Source organism: Thalassophryne amazonica, chromosome 18, assembly GCF_902500255.1.
Source record: "Thalassophryne amazonica chromosome 18, fThaAma1.1, whole genome shotgun sequence".
NCBI classification, from domain to species: domain Eukaryota; kingdom Metazoa; phylum Chordata; class Actinopteri; order Batrachoidiformes; family Batrachoididae; genus Thalassophryne; species Thalassophryne amazonica.
In genome coordinates, this window is record NC_047120.1 from 16,843,905 (window position 1) to 16,871,228 (window position 27,324).

General features: G+C 41.7%; 1 protein-coding gene across 3 annotated transcripts in view; it reads right to left on the reverse strand.

The window, feature by feature from the left end:
* The window catches only part of map2k6 (mitogen-activated protein kinase kinase 6), a 250,419-nt gene that overhangs the window by 93,660 nt on the left and 129,435 nt on the right, over window positions 1–27,324 (reverse strand). Inside the window, exons 2-3 of one of the 3 annotated variants that reach the window (XM_034193373.1) lie at window positions 25,482–25,545; window positions 19,282–19,330 (exon numbers count right to left, since the gene is read on the reverse strand). In XM_034193373.1, coding sequence (XP_034049264.1) covers window positions 19,282–19,330; window positions 25,482–25,545 — 113 coding nt within the window. Of the gene's footprint in view, window positions 1–2,328; window positions 2,438–19,281; window positions 19,331–25,481; window positions 25,546–27,324 lie in introns of those variants that run through there. The other 2 variants (XM_034193371.1, XM_034193372.1) reach the window with 2 other exon arrangements.

The window sequence follows — 27,324 nt, forward strand, 5'->3', positions numbered from 1 at the left end:
TACGATGTGTTACACCACTAATCAAGTTCCTAAAGACTTGGATCTTTGTTCTCCTTCAAAGGTACATTTATCACCAAACACCTCTGTTCAGCGATCTGATACCTTGATAAAATTACATGAAGGTCACTGCTAAGAAAACTGAATTTCTCTATACGACTGATACTTTCACTGCATACTAGGAGTGTTACAGCTCACAAAACCCACAGATGGGATAGTTTTTCAGATCGGCACAAAAAGTGGGAACAAACGTTACTTTGCTGTCAATTTTTAAAAAGAACCTGAAGAACAATGAAAAAAGGTTTTGAATTAGCAGTTTAAAACACATCTTAATTGTGTTGTTATTGGTCAGTGTGGTGGTCAAGTGGTTAGTGCACAGAGAAGAAGGTTCTGGGTTCAAGACCATGTCTGCCCATTCTCTATGTAATGTGAAATTCCATCATTAAGGGCATCTGGCATAAAACATGTGTCTAATCACAACTCCTCTTCACTGATTTAAATGATCTCAGTCAAATTTTGTCCTCATCGTCCAGATATTTTAGAGTGGTCATTGGAATACTTAGACAATGATGACTATCAAGCATCTCAAGAACAACACAGGCCTGCTTAGAGACTAATACTGCAAATATGGCTCAAATATGAGCTTGAAATGAAGTATCCAAGTCAACAGTGGAAGAGTCCAGTCCACAAGATGAAAGAAAGCAACTATGTGAAAGCGTAAGGTCAAGGGTGATGTTAATCACATTTTTTGACACCAAGGGTATTGCCCAGCTTGAGTTTCTACCAGTGTCAAGACCATCTCACTAAGAAGGCGATCCTCTGTAGCCGCATGAGATCAGTCGAGGGAAAGAAATAATCTGGCGCAGAACAATATGTGGGTCCATCATGACAACACTCCAGCCCACAGTGCCTTACAGATCTCAAAGATTCTACAGGAGACAAACGCCCCAACCCTGGAGCGTCCAGTGCATTCACCAGACTTGCCCTTTGTGACTTTTTTCAGTTCCACCAACTCAACGGGGTGATCAAGGAGACATCAGAAGGGCCATGAGTGGTGCATCAAAAAATGGAAGACAACAGAGCCTGGCTGGATGGATAGAGATGATTTCAAAAAGGGAAGAAGCTACTTCCTTCTCTTTTAGAACCAACAATAATTTTTAAATAAATTGCAAAAAACTGATTAGAAATGCAACAGGCCATCTGCAAGAGATGTTTAAGGAGAAAAGTGTGTCATTTTATTTACTGGTTTGTACAGACATTAAGGCAAGATGAGTTAAGGCTTTCTGAGACTTTTTTATGCTCGTCGGAAACAGTCTTGAAGACCAACATCACCATAAGAGAGGTGTACATCCAAGTGCTGTCTGAAGATCTGCTAGCACTGGTGCCGGTATCGCAGACCGAACGGTCCACCCAGAAAATCGGTCCGCCTTTTGCATCTGGGCGTGCGTCACTTCGGATCACAGCTGAGACGGAGTCTCTTCACCCAAAGTGATCAAATGGATTAATGGGATTATTAACCATCAGATGATAAAAGGTAAAACTTCTTAAATCATTCTAAAGTCAGTTTTAAGGAGGAACAAGGTCATTTTAAGCAGAAACGAGGTGAAAAATCAGTGAACCGCGTCATCGGGGGGACCGATTTTTACAGGGACTGTTTGGTTTGTGACACTGGTATTGGAGGTGGGAGTGTCGTAGAGACGAGGGCAGAGCCAGACCAGAACTGAGGCATACGTGCTGATTTTCAGTTCTGTGCTCCTCATTTTGCATGCGGGATTTCACTGCCTTGATTGCCATCCTGTTACATCGAGCTGGCTGAAAGTGTTGCTGCTCTGAGCGTCCCGACAAGAAACAAAAGCAATTTGTTGATTCCGCTTTCTCAGTTTGTTTGGAGTTACGACTGGCTTTCACTGAATTACAAAAACAAAATATATTTCCATTTATTTTGATAATTTATATTTCAGAAAAAAGCATGAATAAATTCCTGCTTCCCATGTTTGGGCATTTTTTTAGGACTTTTGAAAGTCTGATTTAAGACTTTTTAATAACATTAAGGCCTCATATTTAGATTAACAAATTCAAAGGCTTTTTAAGAATCTTCAGGAACCCTGTTGTAAATATTAAATATGTAGCAGCATTTCATTGTTCTCCAAACTTTTAGTCATATTAAATATGCCTAAAATTTATGTACAGTGCCATAAATTAATATACTGATACACAGTACAGAGAAATATTTTTAACATTAATTGTACGACATTCAGACTGAGTTTCCTGCACGAACAACACTCACAACATGTATTAGTGTGTGCAAGGAGACAGAATTAAAAGACTTACACTGCATCAGGAGGAGGCTGCTCAAACACCTCTTTGGAGAGCTTGAGCACTGGCTTCCTCTTACCTGAAAACAGACACACATTAAAAGCATCATTAGAAACCTCTAGAAAGTGACAATCACAGAGTACAAACACAATAATGACATGTGCATCATGACGTCAAAGACCCTCAGCCCCGCTGAGCAGCTCCCCGCTTCTCCAGAAACATAAATGTCTGTCCTCCAGCAGCAGGATGTGGAAACATGGATTTCTATGCCAGAGTTCTTACCGGGATTTTTGTTCACAGCACGGCGGGTAACTTAGCGGGCATAGCCGCGCAACGAGGGTTGCAGCTGCGAGTTTTGTAGGAGGGTCTGAGGGCACCCGGCGAGACAATTTTGAAGTTTATAACCCTTTGAAACACTATTTCCTTTGAAGGCCACTTTGTGTTGATAACTGGGATGTTAAATAATGTGCAACATGTCCCTTAAAAAAGAAAAACAAACAAAAAAACAAAAAAAATGAAAAGCCCCCGATGCTTGTTAAATCACAGCATAGGGGATCCAAATCACAGCATAGGGCCCCCCTATGCTCAACTGCACTGGCGAGAACCCTGTATGCAATGCTACTGCACAGATACTGTGCTGACTACGAGCTTTGCATTTGCATGGGTGAAAGTATAAAAATAATAATAATAAAACAAAACAGCAATTTTCAAAAATAGAAAAGGCAGCATTAGATGTGTGTGTGTGGGGGGGGGGGGGGGGGGGTTGGAACAGGGATTTTTTTTTTTTTTGCAAAAATGACCTTAAAATGTTGCTTTCTGGTTAAATGTGGCATTTAATTACTAACTGTTTTGTACGGTATTAAAAGCGTGTTTTCTGGCTGTTCAAATCAGTATTCTTTTATGGAAGTCACAAATATTAACAGACAATATTACATCACACCACAATGACTTTTGACACAGCAAAAGGTCTGAACATATCACACCTATTTTGGCATCTTTACACTGGCTCCCCGTCTCTGTGAGAGAGGTTTAAGAACTTCCCACAGAGCGGGATTGCGCAGCGCTCCGAACCGCTGTCGTCATCCTGTTTCAAGCTGAAAACCTCCAAATTTAAGCCTCTGTTGCCCTAGGACGTCGTGAGAGAACAGAGAATTTCAGAAGAGGTTGGAATCAGCAGTTTATCCGGACATTCCACTGTTAAAGGAGATTTTTTTAATGAAAGATATGTGTGGACGGATTGGCGCGTCGGCTCGCAGCCGGCTCGGAGTGCCCGCCACAGGAAAAACACCTCCGTGTTGATAACCATTTGTAAAATCCAGGCGGCTTTTGGTGGCTTTCAGTTGAGTGAGTATCTGAGAAATTGTTTAACAGCAGGGCATGTTCCAACTTGTCCTTAAGGCTTCCAACGGAGGTGTTTTTCCTGTGGTGGGCGCGCCGCGCCGGCTGTGAGCTGACGCGCCAATCCGTCCACACATATCTTTCATTAAAAAAATCTCCTTTAACAGTGGAATGTCCGGATAACCTGCTGATTCCAACCTCTTCTGAAAGTTCTCTGTTCTCTCACGACGTCCTGGGTCAACAGAGGCTTAAATTTGGAGGTTTTCAGCTTGAAACAGGATGATGACGTCACCTCTGAGTGCTGCGCGACGTCCCGCTCCGTGGGAAGTCCTTAAACCAATAGAAACACTCCAAAATCTCTCATCAGCCGTTAAAATTTTCACCGAAAACCAGCTGAATTTCTCGAATGGTGTCCACTCGGATGTGCCTCACAGTTTTTGAAAACCTTTTGATGAAGCACAGCGCCAGTCTCTCAGCAACTTCTCAGACAAAGGAATTCCGACGAGGGGCTGGACCACTCCTTCCACAAGGCGTGCTCACAGGCGAATGACGTCACCGACAGGCGTGAAAAAACTCTTGCATGCTCACGAAGGTTCAAGCTTGGCTGATGCAATCACACGTGATTCAAATCCATATGGTTTTTGAAAAAAATAAAAAGGTTGGATACTTTTCTCACAGACCTCATATATTAATAATAATAGCAACAACAGCAATAATAGTAATAATAACTCTTCAGAAGCGGCAAGTCCACTTCTTAACCCCACTCAAAGCCATTAAAATATGTCAATCGTGAGTCACTTTTGTGTGGATTAAAGTCATTAACTGGGACTCTTGTCTTGTTGCAGTCAAGAAACGAGAATCATCCTTCGTTCTGTTTGCACAGCTCTAAACGCTGCACGGCTCTCTGCAGAGACAGAGTCCAGTCGGAATTAATAACTTCAAAATGAATTGGCACTTTAAATAAAATGACACCTCTTTCCAAATGCTGTCATACAGACAAGAAACTACAATCCACTAAAACATTTTTTTCCCCCCAAAATGAGACGTCCTGCATTCTTTATGAATTACATCCTGACGTGCAGCACAGCCAGCTGCAAGAGCTCAGCTCAGATGTATGGAGAGACATTTGTGCCAATAATGTCTGAAAGGAAATACTTTTGACAAAAACAACAGAGACTGTTTATTTTTATTCATGTCCACAGATCAAGGATCCACCATGTTGAGTTTATTTATGTCCAGAGTTTAAGGATCCAGTGACCAATTTCATATTTATTTATTTTAAGACTCACTAAAATATTGATGGGCAGCACGGTGGCTTAGTGGTTAGCACTGTTGATTCACAGCGAGAAGGTCATGGATTCAATTCCCGCCTGTGACCTTTCTGTGTGGAGTTTGCATGTTCTCCCCATGTTTGTGTGGGTTTCCTCCGGGTGCTCCGGTTTCCTCCCACATCCAGAGACATGCGGGTTTGGTGGATTGGAATCTTTAAATTGTCCGTAGGTGTGCGAGTAGGTGTGAATGTGTTTGTTTGTCTGTTTGTGGCCCTGCTCCAGCCCCCCATGACCCTTGATTGGACTAAGCGATTGAAGATGTGTGTGTGTGTGTGTGTAAAATGTTGATGACATAGAAAACCTGTAAAGCCTACTTGTAGTACACAGAAAATTCACAGGAGGTATCGATAAGGGAATCGATAAGGAATCAGATCGATAAGTGGAATCGATAGATAAAATCTTATCAATACCCATCCCTATGCTATAGTGAGCACAGCTGTTTCTAATGTTACCTCTGTCTGTCGTTACGAGTGTGGTGCGCGCTTTTGCAGCTTCTGCCTTTTGCGCGTGCTCTAGCTGCTTCCGTGCTCACAGAGGTCTTTCTTGAACTTGATGGATAAGACTTACCTAGTTTCCAGCTGACTAGAAGAGTTGGGGGGGGTTTGGGGTGTCTCACCTCTGTATTCTCTTCCATCGTGGATTTATCGCAAAAGGATACAATGAAGACTGGAGAGATGAGGAATAGCTGTCTTCCTTTACAGCGTCTGCTGTACGAGGGTAGGCTGAAAAGTTCTAAGGCACTATGATGCAGTTAATGCATTAACTGTTTCATAGTGAGCCTTAGAACTTTTCAGCCTACCCTCGTACGTAGCCCGCCGTGTTGCTGCTTTTTCACTATTCTGTCCTCCAGCGTGTGTGCCTATTGTGCACGAGTTGACAGATAGTTAAACAGTCAGTAACTGCAGGTTGAACGATGAGCCAGACGCGGGAATAAAGTTCGGTCTCCGTTACTCCAGAGCGTCGTGGACACAGCTTCCTAATTACTGAATCTGTGAAACTAATCAGAAAATAAAGTTTTGTTTTAGTCTAATCACTTCCACTAGTACAAATAATGCCATTCTCATACAGAGACACTGAAAATCATGTAAATAAAGTCGGAATATAATAGTAATTTGCAGAGTGAGACTGGTAATTAAATTGGTAATGGGGTTGGTTAAGTTAGATCTTACTCGTGTGAAGCGCCTTGAGTTAGCTTCATAAATGAAATCAATGGATTTAAATAGACTAGTAAGACTGGTAAAACAACCTAGATAACCTGCCAACACAGTAAAGATATTGGGATGAGCTGCTTATGATACACAGCATCGCAAACTGCAACAAAACACACAATACAAACACTGAATCATTAAACTCTGCTTAACTACTTTACTTACGAGCAAGAAGGTGTTAAACAAGCAGATGATTGAAGAATGCAAAGATGAGGCATTAAAATGCTCTCCAGCGTATCTCATCAACTAAGTGTGCAGCTTTGTTAGAAATGGCCAGCGTGTGTCACTATAAACACAGATCAACTTACTTACATCATGACAATCTGTTTCACCTCTGCTGCATCAGGGAACATTCATCAGTGTTGTGGTTTTGGTTATGTTGCATAGATAAGGTTACGGTCACCGTGAACCAACAAGGGTACGCTAATCTTCAGAGTGTACAGATTTGATGTTCAGTCAAAATAAACTATTTGCATCAAAATGTGAGGACCTGTTTGTGATACTGTGTTGGTATATAGTGGTTGCCATTTCTAAAACCTCTGTCTGGTGGCCACCAAGGCCACTGTTGCCTGGTTTGAAGGACATGTCGCGTGTTATTTAACGTGCTGTTGAACAACACAACACCATTGTAAGTCTATCTGTGCACATGTGGTTGCGATTAGTGGTCATTGACAAACTTTACTGCTAATTAAACCTCTTGCTTAGAGAGTCAGCAGGTGCATTTCCAGAAAATGTTTTACTCATTTCTCGGTGGGGGACATCAGTCTGAGAGAACGCAGAAACAGCACAACAGCGAACACATGGAGTGAAACAAACTTTACAACATCAGATCATGAAACGACTGACCAGTCATATGAAAGTGATGAGTCAGCATTCATTCAGATCAGCGGATCTGCAAGAAGATACTTGGAAAAAGTGTTGTGAAAGTGTAGTGACACGGACCCACAACAGGGGGCGTAAATGAACGGACAATGAAAGAGTCGAATACGAACACTTTACTGTTGTGAATGAGCACAACACAGAGGAATGTGAAATTTTACAGACAGTCAATCACAAGGGTGACGTTTGGGCAGGCTCGAGGATAGAAGACGTCTGTCCTGAGATGAACCGGAACCACACGATTTCCTCCGCCACCGAACCTGGAGAATACTGGAGCCGCCAAGTCCCGAGTCCCCAGGTGGCCACCGTCTTCAAAGGTCGGATCTGGTACTGCTGGCAGGGAGCAGAGACAATAAGATATGGGTGTGTGCACACCCAGTAACAACAACGGTGGGAATTCCACCTCCACCTCTAACACACACTCGTGCAGCTCCTGTCTACCCACTTATATGGTAGAGGTGTGAAGCGAAGCCGTCGCTGATTCACACCAAACGCCGGTCTCACAGATAAGGAACACCACAGGAAAGCGGCTGCAAAAAAGTGTTCAGACCGACACACAGTTTACTTTAAGGCTGAGAATAGTACCTGAACGGTTCGATGATATCTCGGCAATGAGGTGGAGATGATGTCCGGGTTTTATGGAGTGAGATGATGAAGCATGAATGGGTGACAGCTGTCAAGAGATAATGAGTGACAGCTGTCACCCCTGGCTGTGTCTGTGGCGGCAGCGCCTCTCGTGCCTGAAGCCCGCACTTCAGGCAGGGCGCCCTCTGGTGGTGGGCCAGCAGTACCTCCTCTTCTGGCGGCAACAAAAAGTTGGGAATATGCTATTTTCAGGAGCTTTAAGACTTCCAACCGGCTCGCAGATGTGCACAAGTGTCGGACATGCCGCCCGGTTCAGTGGTCGGAACAAAAAGTAGACTCTTTTCATTTTTTAGAGACTCTGTTGGATTTCCGATCCAGATGTGTGCTCAGTCCGCTCTCTGTACTGGAGGACGACCCTGTTTTAATCCTGTAATAACTGCTGCCAGGAATGCAGACGTGAAACTATGACGCTCTTTTAACCCAGCTGTTTGAATGTGTAGCTGAAACTCCCACCATGCCGCTGTTTTTCACAGGCTGCCTGGACATCCCTGAATTTTGTACATTGAAAAAAGTCAGGAATATGTTCCTTGCAGGCAGGGGTGCCGAAAAGTGGAGAATATGGAGAAGGATTTTCGGGGCCCATGATTGACAGGGGCCCCTAATACATTATAATACTGACAAAATAATATGGGGTGTGGCCCAGTCAGATTTCTTTTCATGGGGCCCAAAAGCCCTGGTGGCACCCCTGATTTCAGGAAAAATGGACTTTCTACCAGCTCATGGATGTGCACGGGTGTCGCTTGCGATGTCCAGTTCAGTGTTTCCATACAGACAGAAACATGACACACTTCACTCCCAATGCTTTTTAATTTTTCTAACTGTGAATGCATCAAAATTAACACAGCTATCATTTAAAAATCAAGCCATCATGACACGACATCACACTGCTGCGTTCTGTCTACATTCTATTCACTCTGCACAAACAGGTGTTTGCTCAGAGGGACATAAACCCTGTCGAAACACTCGGATATAACAAGTAGTAACGAGTAGTTTGTTCTCAGCAGTCTGTTAATTTTGACTGGGGCAAAAATTAATACAAGTATATCATCACATGACCTCTAATAGAAAAATATCCGAGCTGTCGTCAATTCTGTTGTAACGTGTCCTTTAAATAAAAACAAGTAAATCCTGTATCAGCCCAGAGAGCCACTGGTGCCGCTGCTTATCTCCAGATTCTGTGCGTGAAGCAAATGAGAGTCTATGACACACACACACACACCACACACACACACACACACACACACACACACACACACACACACACACACACACACGTGTTGGACCAATACATGTTACCTCCCCAGCCAAGGACGCCTCCCATTCACAGCTGAGTGAACTGAGACAACGCAAACGTAGTTTTGTCCAAGGATTCAAGTGGGATTCGAACCCAGGTCTACACACTGGCAAACCAGCTCCTTATCCATGAGCTTCTGTTTATGTTTAAAATGACCAAATTTGTTTTGGTTTAAATTTTACTCTATAAATGTTCAAATGTAAAACAATCCCCTCAAGTCTAGTCATTGTCCGTGACAGTTTTTGTTCTGAAACGCTGAACACAAACATTCACCATTTCAAAACAAACACCGCGCCGTGGGGCTGAACGCTGTGATCTGAGTGCAACATGAAGTATTTGAGTGATTTTGTTTAGGACTGTTGTTTTAGAGCTGCGCCTCTGGAAGACAGAAGTGTGCGACCCCATATATGGAAACAAGCCGAGGAAAATATGAAGTGCAATAAAAAAAAAACCTCATGAATTTGATTTATGGTGACACAATTAACAAGGCTCCTGTAATACTGCAGGACCATTAAATTTAAGGATCGCAAGATTTTTGCCGACTGAAAAAAGAAAAGTAAAAACACAAGATGGCCAGATTAATGGCAGGAAACAAAAGAAAAAATGGCTGATGTTTATTAACTGAAAATCAGATCTGTGACACATGAGGGGCTTTTCCCCTCAACTTTCTAAAGACTGCCCATTTGGGCAAAATGCAATTTGCATTTTAATGGCACAGGAAAGAAGATGACTAAAAAGGTAAGCTGCAAGATATGATAACACTTGATTGTTAAAATTAGTCTTGGCTAATTTCATTTTGTGATATACTCAGTACATGACTGAATGATTAGAAATTAAACTGGTTTATTGGATGGGTGATGGTTGGAGAATTTCTTTTCCCACTTCTAAAAGGGTTGTGATAGAAAAAGCTTAAGAACAATAACTTTGCCAGAAATACGCATGAAAAAGTCTAATTGAGAAACAATTTTAGTTTGAACCATCTGTGTTCACTTAGGCCCAATAATATTCCATATGTAAATACAATCTTTTTTAATTAACCTAATAAACCAAAACAAAAGAAAAAATATGAAACAATATAAACCCAAAACAGAAAAAATGGGATAGAATGGAAAATGGAAAAAAGTAATCATCAGTGATTCTTATGTTTGGTTTGTACTCTGTGTAATCAAGCAGAAGTCAAAGTAAATGTATTTCATATTTTGTGTGGTCAACTTCATTTCATTTGTTAATGTACATCCTTTCCTAAGCTGACCCAGTGGTCTCCAATATCTCAGACGGCACTGCATCCAGACAGTCATTTATCATGAGCTGATATACCCACATGGGCAAGGCACAACTTTGGGAAACCTTTGTCAAGCAAAAGAATATGGAGTTACATTCACAAATGCCACTTAAATTTTTAAAGTGCAGAACAAAACCTTATGTTATGCTGTGTTTACACATAACGACGGCAAGTCACGAATGCCACTAAGTACACATTCTTGGCCGCTGATCAAGAATATGATGATTCAGGACAGAGGCATCAGGTGTCTTCAGGAACTGCTGCAACCTGTTACCACACGTTACGATTAATGGCACGTGTTGCTGGAGAATTATCAGGAACTATTACGCATGGTCAAGGATAATGTTCCACATTGTTGCGCGCTATCGCGTGTAACAGCACATCTTTACGTTCTGTCACATTGTGGATGAGGCAAATTTTCTCCACACACACACCCATATTCATCCTACTGTCAGTTGCTGAACAATTCAGATCGCTCCAGTTTGCTCCTCAAAATCCACAGCAGAAGAACTTTGTGACTGCATGCTTAGTTGGGCTCTGTGCCATGGAGTGGTGCAGAGAGGAGGAGGAGACTGAGAGAGTCAGATGTGTGGCTTCACGCGGCTCTTGTCTCACTCGTATTTCCCAAACATCAGGCACAGCAGCAGGTGGAACACCTGCAGGAGTGCACCGAGGAGCACTGGAACGATACTTTTAGCCGACTTGGCATCACTGTCCTCCTTCGGCATATTGTAGCAATGAAGCTGAATTTGGGATGCAGCAGGGTTTAATTGTGTGCACATCAGAGAAGAATGCTGTCACGCTCGATTAAGGATCACCACTAATCAAGACGGATCAACATGCTCAGTTGCGACCTCCACGACATGAGGCGAAATGAGGGTGGTGCGTGACATTCGTGGAAGATTTTTTGACAGCAAAAACATGCAAATATCACGCACCAACACACATTATTAAGAAACCTATTCAGATGCATTAAGTCACGTTAAGAATGTCAGGAATATGCCAAGAATGATGCAAATTTGACATTCGTAACACATCCTGCCTATGTGTAAACGCACCATTAACCTTATACAGAAGCAACATCGACTTCTCTGAACTCTAAGACATATGGGTTGGACATTGTCATAGGTGTGATTGACAGGAAAATATACAGCACACCTACCATAACGCAGTGACTCCCCACACACAGTGACATCACTTAAATACATTTAATGAAATACAGTGCACAGTGCAAACAGTGCAAACAGTGCGCACTGAATTGAAAATTAGTGCCTTTGTTTCTTGGCAGCAAGCTTCTTCAATGCCTGCAGCCGCTGCTTTTGTAAAACCTTTTTGGCATTGAAAGCTACTGCCACTAATGAATCTTTGGCTGCCTTCTTTCTGGCTGGACTGGAAGCCTTAAGTTCAGGCCTTTCATTGGTTCTCTGCCTTGTACCTCCAGCTTGAGAGTTTGACATTCCTTAGGGCCCCATACATAACATGATTAAAGAAGACTGGTGCACAAAGGAGGAATCGCATGTCACTCACGAAAAATCAGAGCCGCCTTGAATGCCTCATACAGCTGTCGCCACAACCATCCGCGCACAGCACATGCACTCTACATTCACGTGCTACTCGCGCCTGTAACTCATTCCAACGGTGGGCAAAATGAGGCTGCATTCTCAGCTGATCGTGTTCACAGCTTTTACACAACATGTCATACACAGGTCGGACATGCTGCATGAAATCATTACCCATGTTGCACTGTGGCCAAATGACGTGATCGAGGCAGCCTTCATACCAGCCCTGCGAGTGCCCATTCAACCCCTTCTCAGCAGGTGTCGGCAGGTGCCACGCATGAACATCCAACACCACTCATGGGAATTTAGAAAAAGCGGGGCTATTCACGCAGCTGGCACGGCAGTAGAGTGCAGGCGACCACATTCGAGGTGCACTGTACAAATGGCCCCACAATGTCTAAGTGCCCCACGAGTGTGCCGTTACCAAGCAACACATATGTCATGCAACTGTGGTGTGCAAGTGTGCTCCTTCCCCTGCAACACATGCGGGGTGCGAGTGTGTTGCGCCTCCCCCACCTCCATGAACCGACACTGGGATGGGCTCACATGCTCTCATGACATGCTGATAATTATGTACAGACAAGATCACATGGGGACCGGCCAGCCACGTCTGAGCGCACACAGCTCGGCAAGGCGCCTCTCAGCTGATCGCCGGCCAGCAACTCACTGATAGCTGGAAATGACAGCTCAGTGCACACAACGTGTTACATTAAAAACACAGAGGACACAGCCAGGACAAGTATATACATAAATACTATAATAACTACATACATAATTACATAACAAATACATAAAATAAATAATCACAGAACAAAGAAACAGAGAGTGACACTTTGTTCTGTATGCTGATCGAAAAGGTGGACGTGTCACTGCGAGCAGCAGCTGTTGGGATCTGTGGACCTGCAAGTCACAGCTGGAGAACATGTAGCACCTTACAACACTCCACCGTGAGGCGCGTGCATGGGAGTACCATCCTCACGTGCAAATACATAAAAACACATATCGTGGTTGCAACGGGCAGCCGTGAACACGCCAGCGCGCACAACATCAGGCAGCTGCCCCATGTGAAAAGCTCCATGCGATCATGTGAACAGATCAGACTGTCACGTCCACCACGTGAGTTATGGGCCATATGACACAGTGTCCTTTGGCGCACTGCTTGCTGGACACCTGGAAACGCAGCGCCGGCTGATGTGTCCACATTATGAGCGCACAGCTTCATTCATGTCCTTCCATCAGCGTGTTTACGTGCATGACCATGGCTCATGTGGAACAGGAGGACGACCTGTACTGTCTGCTCTTCATAACAGGAATTAATTATTAGAGACTGCAGCAGTTTTTTTTTCTTTTTCTTTTTACAGTGACAACAGATTCATGACCAGTAAAATGACTGTGTTACATTTAAACAGCACATTCATTGTTCCTATGATGTTCTGAATCTGTGCTTCACATTACTGTGGGCTTCCATATATTTCTTGATTTACAAGGTCTGTTAGAAAAGTAACGGACCTTTTCATTTTTTGCAAAAACCTGATGGATTTGAATCACGTGTGTTTGCATGAGCAAACCTTGAACGTTCGTGCGCATGCGTGAACTTTTTCACGCCTGTCGATTGCATCATTTTCTGGTAAGCAGCCTTTGTGTGAGGACATGTGCAGTGCTCTCGGCGGATTTTCATTTCAAGGAAAATGACGGAACGACTGGAGCAGCGCTGCATCAAATTTTGCCAGAAACTGGGAGACAGCCAGGTGGAAACCATTCAGAAGATTTAGACAGCTTTCGGTGACTTTTCAGTCGTGTGACTATCCGAGAAATTGTGGAAGAGGTGGGCATGTCACAGCATGTCCTGTGAGACTTCAACACGGAGGCGCTTTTGCTCCGCCGTCAGCAGCAGCATGAATTTCACAGCCACTCTTTTCATGGCCAAATCTTCTGTCACAGTGGAAGGTACGGAAAAAGTGCTGATGTCCACCTCTTCCGCAATTTCTCGGACAGTCACACGACGGTCCCACATCACCACAGCGTTCACTTTGGAAATGATCTGGTCATTTCAGCATGTTGATGGCCGACCGGAGCGTGGCTCACTCTCCACCAGTTGTGAAGACGTCTGTAAACCGGTTGTACCGCTCCTTAATCTGTGTGATGCCCAAAGCATCATCACCGAAAGTCGTATGAATCATCCGAACGGTTTCCACCTGGCTGTCGCCCAGTTTGTGGCAAAATTTGATGCGGCGCTGCTCCAGTCATTCCGTCTTTTTCCTTGAAATGAAAATCCGGCGAGAGCACAACACACGTCCTCACACAAACTGCTTACCAGAAAATGATGCAATCGACAGGCGTGAAAAAGTTCACGCATGCGCACGAAGGTTCAAGGGTGGCTCATGCAAGCACACGTGATTCAAATCCATCAGGTTTTTGCAAAAAATATAAAGGTCCGATACTTTTCTTTTTTTTTCAGACCTCGTATGTACATATGTTCAGCATCTTTACCTTCTGGCAAATTGTAGCTTAACTTTCAGGTCTCGTTTTTAAGCAAATCCTCCTTATTATAGTGCTTTTTCCATCTGCATTAGACGCTAAAAATGCTTGACATCTCAGCATCTTGAGTGCTCCGATGAGTGACTGGCCAACGACTCCTCTGCAGCCGACCTCAATGGGGTTGCATCCAGTCCTCCATCCCCTGCTTCGGCATTCGCTTGCCAACTCCTCATACTTGGCCCGCTTCCTCTCAAAGGCCTCCTCCATCCGGTCTTTCCAGGGAACAGTCAACTCCAGCAGGACCACTTGCCTTGTTGTTTCTGACACCAGGACCATGTCCGGCCTGAGTGTGGTCACTGCAATGTTTTCCGGGAATTTAAGCTGTCTCCCGAGGTCAACCTTCAGCTGCCAGTCCCGTGCTGTTGCCAGCAGCCCTCCTGTTGGTCTTAGGCTCTGCCGTGGCTTCTCCCGAGCCTTTACAAAGGTGATGGAATACCCTGCTGGTTGCTGTTGCCTGCTGCTAGAGATCTCTGTGCTGATGACCTCTGCAATAACCTTCAGCACCTGGTCATGTCACCAACGGTAGCATCCATCTCCCAGTGCTCTTGGGCAACAGCTCAAGATGTGCTCCAGCGATCCTCCTCCCTGGCACACAGAGCGGGCACCTCATATCAGCCAATGAAAAAAAACACAGGTTGCCCAGGTTGTACACATGATAACCCAAGCAGCATTGTTGATGGATTTCAATCATTAAGTAAGTAAGTCCCATCGGCTGCTCCCTTGTTTGTACTCAGGGTCACCACAGTGTGGATCTGCATATTGAATTGGTTTTACGCCGGATGCCCCTCCTGGCATAACTCCAATTACATGGAGAAATGTGGCACGGGTGGGGTTTGAACCGGGAACTTTCTGCATGATTCCAGTAAATTTGATCCTGCTTGAGGCTTGGAGTGCAGTGTATGTAGAAGTCCCAGCAGGTCAAAAGACAAGATAATGCCATTTTCTGAAATAGCTTTGAGGAAAGTATGACTATGTAGAAGAATCGATGAACTATTCTTTTCATTCCCCTGTGCTCCATGGTTGAAGGTACTAATACAGGTAGAAATCAAGTCCCAAAGAAAAAAATATCATGGAAAAATTATGAACCTCAGATGATTGTATATAACAACTGATGGCCATTACTGAGTGCTGTGTTTACTTTGCTGGGGTAAGGAAATCATGCAGATTTAAGAAACAGTCATTTTAAAAAGGAATTTTTTTAAATAAATAACTATTTTTATTTATTCATTATAAAAACAGCAAAATTAGTTATGAAAGCATAAAGGTTTTTGGCACCGTCACACCCCTGGTCTTTGCTGACCCTTGGAATGTGATCTCAGAAGTCACTTTCCCAAACTTATATGATGCTGACCACATAGTGTGTCAAAATCACAGGCTCCTCCTCAGGATACCTGGCAGCACGCCCTACATCGGCAGCGCAGTGGCTTAGTCGTTAGCACAGTTGCCTCACAGCAAGAAGATCATGGGTTCGATTCCCACTTTGTCCTTTCAGTGTGGAGTTTGCATGTTCTCCCTGTGTTTGCATGGGTTTCCTCCGGGTGCTCCGGCTTCCCCCCACATCCAAAGACACGCAGGTTAGGTGGACTGGAATCTTTAGAATTGTCTGGGTCTCCCTTGCAAAAGAGATCTTGATCTCAATGGGACTAACCTGGTAAAATTAAATCTCCAGTTTATTTGGAGCCTTTTCTTGTTTTCCTTCAGTGCTCACATTAATCATTTCCCACTTCCCTTCTTACACCTGCTTCCTCTTAACAAGCTGCTTAAATTAATTCTTGCTCACACACAATTATACATGCAAAGAAGAGCAAATTTGTTTTGAAATGTTCACTTTGTGACACAATATGAAACTTAATTAAGCTTTTGTCAGCAGAGTTTGTTGCTATTTTTATTCTATTTTTTGAAGGATAAAATGAATTAGCTTTATTTAGCTTTTTTTTTTTGTAATTCATTAGATTGACCCTCACTCTCACTCTCATCTTCAACCGCTTAGTCCAATTAAGGGTTGCGGGGGGCTGGAACCTGTCCCAGCAGTCATTGAGCGTGAGGCGGGGTACACCCTGGACAGGACGCCAGTCTGTCACAGGGCCACAAACAGACAAACACCATCACACCCGCACGCACACCTACGGACAATTTAAAGTTTCCAATCCACCTCACCTGCACGTCTTTGGATGTGAGAGGAAGCCGGAGCACCCGGAGAGAACCCACGCAAACACGAGGAGAACACGCAAATTCCACATAGATAGGCCACAGGTGGGAATCAAACCCGTGACCTTCTCACTGTGATGCAACAGTGCTAACCACTAATCCACCATGCTGCCCTCATTGGATTGACCACACTGCAAAAATACTATTTGTTTGTGAGCATTTAAGATCATCAATAAGTTCACGGACAGCTGCCGCTGTGATGTTAAGCTGCGTTTACACATAACGACGGCAAGTCACAAATGCCATGAAGTACACATTCTTGGCCGCTGATAACGAATGTGATGATTCGGGGCAGAGGCGTCAGGTGTCCTAAGGAACTGCTGCAACCTGTTACCACAAGTTACGATTAATGGCACTTGTTGCTGGAGAATTATCAGGAACTATTACGCACAGTCAAGAATAATGTTCTGCATTGTCGAGAGCTATCGCACGTAACAGCGCAGTCTGTCACGTTGTGAATGAGGCAAATTGTCTCCACACACACCTCATATTCATCCTACCGTCAGTTGCTGAACAATTCAGATCACTCCAGTATGCTCCTCAAAATCCACAGCAGAAGAACTTTGTGACTGCATGCTTATTTGCGCTCTGTGCCACAGAGTGGCGCAGCAAGGAGGAGGAGACGAAGAGAGGTAGATGTGTGGCTGCACACGGCTCTCGTCTCGCTCATTTTCCAAAACATCAGGCACATGCAGCAGGTGGAACACCTGCAGGAGCGTGCTGAGGAGCACTGGAACAAAACTTTTAGCTGGCCTGGCATCACTGTCCTTCTTTGGCATACTGCAGCAATGAAACTGAATGCGGTGCAACAGGGTTTAATTGTGTGTACATCAGAGAAGAACACTGTCACGCTCTATTAAGGATCACCACTAATCAAGACGGACTGACATGCTCAGTTGCAACCCCCACGAGGCGAAATGAGGGTGGTGCGTAACACTCGTGGAAGATTTTTTTGACAGCCAAAAACATGCTCCACGAAAATCACGAATATCACGCACCAACATGCACTATTAAGAAACCTATTCAGATGTTTTAAGTCACGTTAAGAATGTCAGGAATGTGCCAAGAATGACGCAAATATGACATTCGTAACGCGTTTTTCCTATGTGTAAATGCAGCATTACAGACACAGTTCAATGAAAAGGTTTTTTTTCCTATATAAATGGTCAAACCAGAATTGACTAATTGAGAACATTTCTGAGGGAAGAGCAACAACTTACTTACTGATAAATCATCAATGGAGAAAATTTATGGCTGCTAAATCTTGAGAAAAATGTTTTTAAAAAGGCTATGGAAAGAGTTCCACATGTGGACGAGCTTCACACCGTGTGCACAACTCTGAGAACGCTATAAAAATGTTTTCTAAGTACAAGATTTGATTTTTTTTTTTTCACTTCTAAATATGACTTTTTAGGACACGATATTGCTTTCTGATGGGTAAAAGGTAACTGTAGGGAAAAATAGAGACATTTTTATACCCAGTCCACTGTCTTCTTGCAATGACATAAATGTTTTGCTCATGAATATGAACAAAAGTGAAGCACAAGAGGCAAAGGAAGCAAAGTCCCATTGAAATAGTGAAATAAAAGTTGAAAAATAAGGTCAATTGGGAATGAATGGTACATTTTGGAAAGTCATACTGACGCACAGTCCATTTCAGCCAACTTTTAAGGAATTTTGGAAACGCCAAATTTCAAAACAAAAATCTTTTAAAAAACGAAAATCCAAAATATATTTCGCTGAATATATGGGAAAGGGGCATGGAAGATACAGATTACTGAAGAGCTAGTTCCAGAAAGTGCAGTTATCATTTTCCCTGCTCAGAACTGTACGTATAACACACTCTGTGATACAAAAGTGACAAAATGCTCAAATCATGACTGAACAACATCAACCGTGCTCTCTACGGAGGCTGACCATGTGCAGGCTTCTGTCATTGGCTGATGAGTGCAATATTTACTCTGCTGGTAGCACAATGCATTATGGGGCATTTTCTGCCTTGTCTGTTCATTATTTTAGTTGGATTTTTCTAATTAACTGCAGGAATTCACAAATCCAACAAGCAGATTTAGATTCCGAGTGTCAAAATCTATCAGGAGAAGTGCAGCCATCTCTGACAGTGAAAAGAAAAATCTACTGATTTGATGGAGTTTCTGCTGCAGAGGTAATAACGGTTCTTTAAGGATTGCATTTTTGTTTGTGGGTCAATTCAATTCACTGCTTAATTATAAGCTGTCTACACTTTTGAATTAAAGTAAGATATCCATCAACTCAAAGTATAGTTTCTTTACACATAAGGAAGAAGTAAAGAACAACTAGCCATATCAATGGTCAAAGAATAAATTCTAACCTCCAACGGTATTACAAAAGGTAACCACGTATGTCCAGATCCACAAATGAGTTCAATAAATGAGCAAGATGAAAATTACCTTTTTGTGAATTTAATTTTTCGTTTTGTGAATTGTTTTGTAATGTCTGTCTGTAGCATGGCCCAAGCAGAGGGTCACCCCTTTGAGTCTGGTCTGCTTGAGGTTTCTTCCTCAGAGGGAGTTTTTCCTTACCACTGTCACCTGTGCACTTGCTCTGGGGGTTGGTAAGGTTAGACCTTACTTGTGTGAAGCGCCTTGAAGCAACTTTGTTGTGATTTGGCGCTATATAAATGAAAATAAATTGACTTTGACATTACCTTCTCTCCGATCGTTACACAAGCCTTCGAATCCAAATCTCTGGGAGGCCTGTGAGAAAACAGAAATAATCAGACAGGTGACACATGCTATTAAGACAATGACATTACACACAATCTAATTTGCCTTCTACATTTAAACCATCCTGATTACACATTCCAACCACTAAGAGGAGTGAGAAGCCACAGTCTACCACTGGGCACCAACCCCAGACAGTGTCTTGGTCAATGGTGAGCAGAAACCAGAGTACCCACATCAACCCACAAAGGAACAGGATACTGTGGGAAGGAACCCATAGTAGAGGACCCAGCTGAGACATGTACGCACATCATTTAGGAGAAGATAACTCAATTGTTCTCGACTAATGTGACCCCAATAAACAACTTGGGATATGTGCCAAAATCTCTATCTGGGATGAACAGCCTGAAAATGACCACGCCTTTTAAAAAAAAAAAAATGACCAACGCCCTTTTTCGTCCCAAGTGTTACTTCAAATACAGCTGTATTTCCTAAAGTGCAGCCGCTATAGATTTTCCAAGGTATTCAAAATGTTCAGAATGACCAGTAAATGTTTGAGACGGTCATAGAAAGGTGTAAAAATTTCTATTTTGATATTTTAAGAGAAAATGGCTAAAATAAGTAGGTCAACTTATTACAGTACAACAGGTATCAATACGTTCACTTGGGTGGGGTAAACTCTGAATTTTTGAGGTGCATTTGTGGGGTGCCCCTGGACTCAGCCCTTGGGCCATTGGTGTTTTTTTTTATATATTAACGACATATGTCTAGTTTCCAAGTTTGTGTGTTGTATTTTAGTTGCTGATGGCACGACTGTTTTGTAGTGGAGTCATTTGGGACATGTTCTGGACACGATGGAGAGAGAAATACAGACGTTCAAGGAATGGTTTGATTCTAGCAAACTGTCGCTTCACTTTGGCAAAACAAAGTGTATTGTATTTGGTAATAAGCCCAGGAATTTATGTAGAAATTTATGAGTACACAATGTTGAAATTTAACTCATAAATTAAACTAAATTTCTAGGGGTCTTTATTAATGTTAATTTAAGTTGGAAAACACATAAATGTTAAATCTAAAATGTCAAAGATCATTGCTATTTTGTATAAAGCACAAGACTTCCTCCTCCAACATTCATTAGTTACCTTATATCATTCATTACTCGCTCCATATCTGACCTAATGTATTGAAAATTGGGGAACCACCTACAAAACTAATATAAATCCTATATTTCTACTTCAAAAGAAAGCTATAAGAATTATTTATAAGAAACCATATTGTGAGCCAACAAATCCATTGTTTGTCCGTTTGCATATTTTGAAATTTTGGGATTTGATTGATTATATCATAATACAAATTATGTTCAATTACAAAATAAACTTTGACCACAACATGACCAGGACCTATTTAAACTCCACTTATAATCTACGAGGAACATTGTTATTTCAGAAATTAAAGAATCAAACTACCATAAAAAGTCGTTGTGTTTCTGTTGAAGGTGTTAACACTTGGAATAACTGCCCGGATAACATAAAACCACTTTGTACTTTGGTTGGTTTTAAAAGGCTCCACAGAAACTATTTGATTGCTCGCTATAGAATGTTAAATTAGGTTTATTGATTTTGTCTTGTTTTTTGGTGCACTGCTGCTTGCACGTTTGTGTTTTTGAAATTGTAGTTCAGGGATCAATTTACACTTGTATTAGGTATATGTATAATTTATATACATATGTACAGTTTTTATTTTTGGTTAAATGGGTAGGCATTTATAAGCTTTTGCTTCTGCCTACACCCTTTCAGGCGCATGTGTGCACAGTGAGGATTATTTTCTCTCGTTCTTTGTATGTTTTATTGTTTTGGATCTGTGTGTGCTGAATAAATTCATTCATTCAGTACATGGAAAGAAAACTAATTTTATTTTCAGTCATACTGTTATCAAAGGAATACTGATTTAAAGTGGAAAAATATAAATCAAAATTGTTTCTTTAGCAGACAGCCGTATCTAGAGATCTTAAATGTTTTAAAGATTATCAGGGAAGTTTCCCAACAGCCAATAATACAACTTCTAACATTACTTATAACATTACTGTTTCTTTTTCAAACATGTAAGCACAACAAAATCCAGATATGAAGATTATCAGGGTTTCTGCAGCAATAACCTCCCTTGCATTGGCAGTACTTGCAGCAACAGATCCCAGCTACCCAAAAATACAGCTGTATTTGAAGTAATACTCAAGATGAAAAAAGGCGTGGTCATTTTCAGGCTGTTTGTCCCAGACAGAGATTTTGGCACATATCCTAAGTTGTTCATTGGGGTCATATTAGACTCGAACCGTTGAGTTATCCTCTCCAAAATGATGTGCAAACATGTCTCAGCTAGGTCCTAGACTACCAGGACCTTCTTGTTGGGGGTCAGATTGCAATGATGAATCAACTTTGGTAATCAAGCAGTCACTGAGTCAGGTATATAAGTATTTGGATAGTGAACAATTTTTATAATTTTGCATCTTCATAAGTGCTTCATGCTTGAAGTGTAAACTTTCAGCTTTAATTCAACAAATTTAACCAAAACACCGTATTAACCATTTAGGACTCAAGCTATTTTTATACAGTCTCTCATTTTCTGAGTCCATAAGTAACTGGACGGTTGACTGAAAGCAGTTTCATGCCCAGATGTAAAAGGTCTGGAACTGATTATTGTTGAATTTGTAATAATTCACATGCAATGAATGAGACCATAATTAGTTGTGGGAAAAGCAACAATCTGGTTCATTTGTAAAAGAAGGAATGCAGACCCAAAGCACAGGAAAACAGGCCACAACAACTGAAGCACATGATGTCCAAATTATTTGTTTGTGGTGAATGTTGAAGTTATGACTTTCAGGTTCGAATTGGATGAAGAACCAGTGCTTTGCAGAACCTCGCCAAGGTCAGAGGCAGCTAGCCGCGATGCAGCATTACCATTGGTAATAGAAATGAAAGCTGGCCAAAGATAAAAGGTCACTCTGTCTCGTTTAAATGTGATTTGGTGTCACTAACAGCGTTATACTGAATTTGCACTCAAGATGACGCAGAAATCCCAAGTTGGAAACTTCTGAAAACTGGGTTCACTTAATGAACTCGGAAAACAATATGGATGCATGCAGTAAATATATTCAAGCTTTGTTATCTTTACAATGAACACATAAATCAGTTGTTTTGGGGAATTTTGTTTTACTACCTTAGTCAACCTAAAAATATTTGATTTAGGTTTTTTTTTGCACTACCTATTAAATTATAGTTCAAAATACTTGTCAAATGTATACGCACACAACTTATGGTTATCTTACTGTATTTTTGTGTATGTGTCTGTTGCACATATTTTTTATTGGTGTCAAAAATTGTGTCTGCCGTGATATGACACGACTGTCAGGCTGTCCGGCATATTTGCAATAATTCCTCGAGTCGACTGGAAAACTCTCTCAATAATACTCAGGTCAGTACAACACCTCCGATTCCCAACATTAATAATAACTTCCTTTGTAGCACTGTCAGGATAAAAAAAATGTCGTTCTTCCGAGCAGGAAAACCACTCGGCAAAACCCTTTTTATTTTTGATTTTTTTTGCAGCAGTTCAGTGGACTCCCAGTCATCTTGGCTCCACAGGTGCTGGGCTCAGTGGGCTCAGGACAGCAACACGACGCACAAACTTTATGAACACAATTACACAATGTATGCAATTATTACTTTAAAAGCAATTCTAAATAGCAATAAATCTATATTTCTCAGTACTACAAAATCTTTGCAATTAATCTATGTGTGCAAAAGTTGAGCGTGGGGTGTTATGGATGAAGAAGTAAGTACGATGTGTTACACCACTAATCAAGTTCCTAAAGACTTGGATCTTTGTTCTCCTTCAAAGGTACATTTATCACCAAACACCTCTGTTCAGCGATCTGATACCTTGATAAAATTACATGAAGGTCACTGCTAAGAAAACTGAATTTCTCTATACGACTGATACTTTCACTGCATACTAGGAGTGTTACAGCTCACAAAACCCACAGATGGGATAGTTTTTCAGATCGGCACAAAAAGTGGGAACAAACGTTACTTTGCTGTCAATTTTTAAAAAGAACCTGAAGAACAATGAAAAAAGGTTTTGAATTAGCAGTTTAAAACACATCTTAATTGTGTTGTTATTGGTCAGTGTGGTGGTCAAGTGGTTAGTGCACAGAGAAGAAGGTTCTGGGTTCAAGACCATGTCTGCCCATTCTCTATGTAATGTGAAATTCCATCATTAAGGGCATCTGGCATAAAACATGTGTCTAATCACAACTCCTCTTCACTGATTTTAAATGATCTCAGTCAAATTTTGTCCTCATCGTCCAGATATTTTAGAGTGGTCATTGGAATACTTAGACAATGATGACTATCAAGCATCTCAAGAACAACACAGGCCTGCTTAGGAGACTTAATACTGCAAATATGGCTCAAATATGAGCTTGAAATGAAGTATCCAAGTCAACAGTGGAAGAGTCCAGTCTCACCAAGATGAAAGAAAGCAACTATGTGAAAGCGTAAGGTCAAGGTGATGTTAATCACATTTTTTGACACCAAGGGTATTGCCCAGCTTGAGTTTCTACCAGTGTCAAGACCATCTCACTAAGAAGGCGATCCTCTGTAGCCGCATGAGATCAGTCGAGGGAAAGAAGAATAATCTGGCGCAGAACAATATGTGGGTCCATCATGACAACACTCCAGCCCACAGTGCCTTACAGATCTCAAAGATTCTACAGGAGACAAACGCCCCAACCCTGGAGCGTCCAGTGCATTCACCAGACTTGCCCTTTGTGACTTTTTTCAGTTCCACCAACTTCAACGGGGTGATCAAGGAGACATCAGAAGGGCCATGAGTGGTGCATCAAAAAATGGAAGAAAACAGACAAATGTATGCGACTGGATGGATAGAGATGATTTCAAAAAGGGAAAGAAGCTACTTCCTTCTCTTTTTAGAACCAACAATAATTTTTAAATAAATTGCAAAAAACTGATTAGAAATGCAACAGGCCATCTGCAAGAGATGTTTAAGGAGAAAAGTTGTCATTTTATTTACTGGTTTGTACAGACATTAAGGCAAGATAGATTTAAGGCTTTCTGAGACTTTTTTATGCTCGTCGGAAACAGTCTTGAAGACCAACATCACCATAAGAGAGGTGTACATCCAAGTGCTGTCTGAAGATCTGCTAGCACTGGTGCCGGTATCGCAGACCGAACGGTCCACCCAGAAAAATCGGTCCGCCTTTTGCATCTGGGCATGCGTCACTTCGGATCACAGCTGAGACGGAGTCTCTTCACCCAAAGTGATCAAATGGATTAATGGGATTATTAACCATCAGATGATAAAAGGTAAAACTTCTTAAATCATTCTAAAGTCAGTTTTAAGGAGGAACAAGGTCATTTTAAGCAGAAACGAGGTGAAAAATCAGTGAACCGCGTCATCGGGGGGACCGATTTTTACAGGGACTGTTTGGTTTGTGACACTGGTATTGGAGGTGGGAGTGTCGTAGAGACGAGGGCAGAGCCAGACCAGAACTGAGGCATACGTGCTGATTTTTCAGTTCTGTGCTCCTCATTTTGCATGCGGGATTTCACTGCCTTGATTGCCATCCTGTTACATCGAGCTGGCTGAAAGTGTTGCTGCTCTGAGCGTCCCGACAAGAAACAAAAGCAATTTGTTGATTCCGCTTTCTCAGTTTGTTTGGAGTTACGACTGGCTTTCACTGAATTACAAAAACAAAATATATTTCCATTTATTTTGATAATTTTATATTTCAGAAAAAAGCATGAATAAATTCCTGCTTCCCATGTTTGGGCATTTTTTTAGGACTTTTGAAAGTCTGATTTAAGACTTTTTAATAACAATTAAGGCCTCATATTTAGATTAACAAATTCAAAGGCTTTTTAAGAATCTTCAGGAACCCTGTTGTAAATATTAAATATGTAGCAGCATTTCATTGTTCTCCAAACTTTTAGTCATATTAAATATGCCTAAAATTTATGTACAGTGCCATAAATTAATATACTGATACACAGTACAGAGAAATATTTTTAACATTAATTGTACGACATTCAGACTGAGTTTCCTGCACGAACAACACTCACAACATGTATTAGTGTGTGCAAGGAGACAGAATTAAAAGACTTACACTGCATCAGGAGGAGGCTGCTCAAACACCTCTTTGGAGAGCTTGAGCACTGGCTTCCTCTTACCTGAAAACAGACACACATTAAAAGCATCATTAGAAACCTCTAGAAAGTGACAATCACAGAGTACAAACACAATAATGACATGTGCATCATGACGTCAAAGACCCTCAGCCCCGCTGAGCAGCTCCCCGCTTCTCCAGAAACATAAATGTCTGTCCTCCAGCAGCAGGATGTGGAAACATGGATTTCTATGCCAGAGTTCTTACCGGGATTTTTGTTCACAGCACGGCGGGTAACTTAGCGGGGCATAGCCGCGCAACGAGGGTTGCAGCTGCGAGTTTTGTAGGAGGGTCTGAGGGCACCCGGCGAGACAATTTTGAAGTTTATAACCCTTTGAAACACTATTTCCTTTGAAGGCCACTTTGTGTTGATAACTGGGATGTTAAATAATGTGCAACATGTCCCTTAAAAAAGAAAAAACAAACAAAAAAACAAAAAAAATGAAAAGCCCCCGATGCTTGTTAAATCACAGCATAGGGGATCCAAATCACAGCATAGGGCCCCCCTATGCTCAACTGCACTGGCGAGAACCCTGTATGCAATGCTACTGCACAGATACTGTGCTGACTACGAGCTTTGCATTTGCATGGGTGAAAGTATAAAAAATAATAATAATAAAAACAAAACAGCAATTTTCAAAAATAGAAAAGGCAGCATTAGATGTGTGTGTGTGGGGGGGGGGGGGGGGGGGTTGGAACAGGGATTTTTTTTTTTTTTGCAAAAATGACCTTAAAATGTTGCTTTCTGGTTAAATGTGGCATTTAATTACTAACTGTTTTGTACGGTATTAAAAGCGTGTTTTCTGGCTGTTCAAATCAGTATTCTTTTATGGAAGTCACAAATATTAACAGACAATATTACATCACACCACAATGACTTTTGACACAGCAAAAGGTCTGAACATATCACACCTATTTTGGCATCTTTACACTGGCTCCCCGTCTCTGTGAGAGCAGATTTTAAGGTTTTGTTACTGACTTATAAAGTTGTTCATGGACCGGCAATGTCTTATCTGGCTGATCTGGTGGAACCTTACGTGCCGGCCTGTGATTTGAGGTCGCAGGATACGGGACTTCTCTGTGTTCCCAGGGTGAAGAAGAAGTCAGCGAGTCAAAGAGCTTTTTCTCATCATGCACCCACCCTGTGGAACGGTCTTCCTGCAACCGTGAGGCAGTCGGAGTCCGTGGGCATTTTTAAGTCAAGACTTAAAACCCATTTTTATTCTCTTTCTTGTGAATAGTTTTTATTTTTTATATGTTTTATTCTTTTACTTCTGTTTTAATTATATATTTGAATTTTTGATTCATTATTAATTATTTATTTAATTTTTATGTCAAATTCTTCTGTATGAGGCACCTTGAGACGGTTTTTGTTGTGATTCGGTGCATTATAAGCTGATTAAATTTAATTGAATTAAATTTAATTGAATGAAAGAACTGCTTCCTCATTCCAGGTAACAGAGACAGGGCCAACAATAAAACACCAATTGCACTACAATGAATTGATTGTGAATTCAAGTGTTGAGAGGACGCCTACAAACACTTTCCAGCACCTCATCTCAGCGCTTTCTTAAAAAAAAAAAAAAAAGTGCTCCTTGCAGAATTTGTTTTCATGACAATATGCAGCTGAAGACTATCTTATAATATGCATCATTAAAAAGCACTCACTGTCAGCAGGAGCAGAGTTCTGTCTAATCCACTCTCACAAATTTTGCCTTTATTATGTTAAAATTGTGTGAAAAATCATCTGAGTGTAGACAGAAAATGCAAAAGTAAACATTCC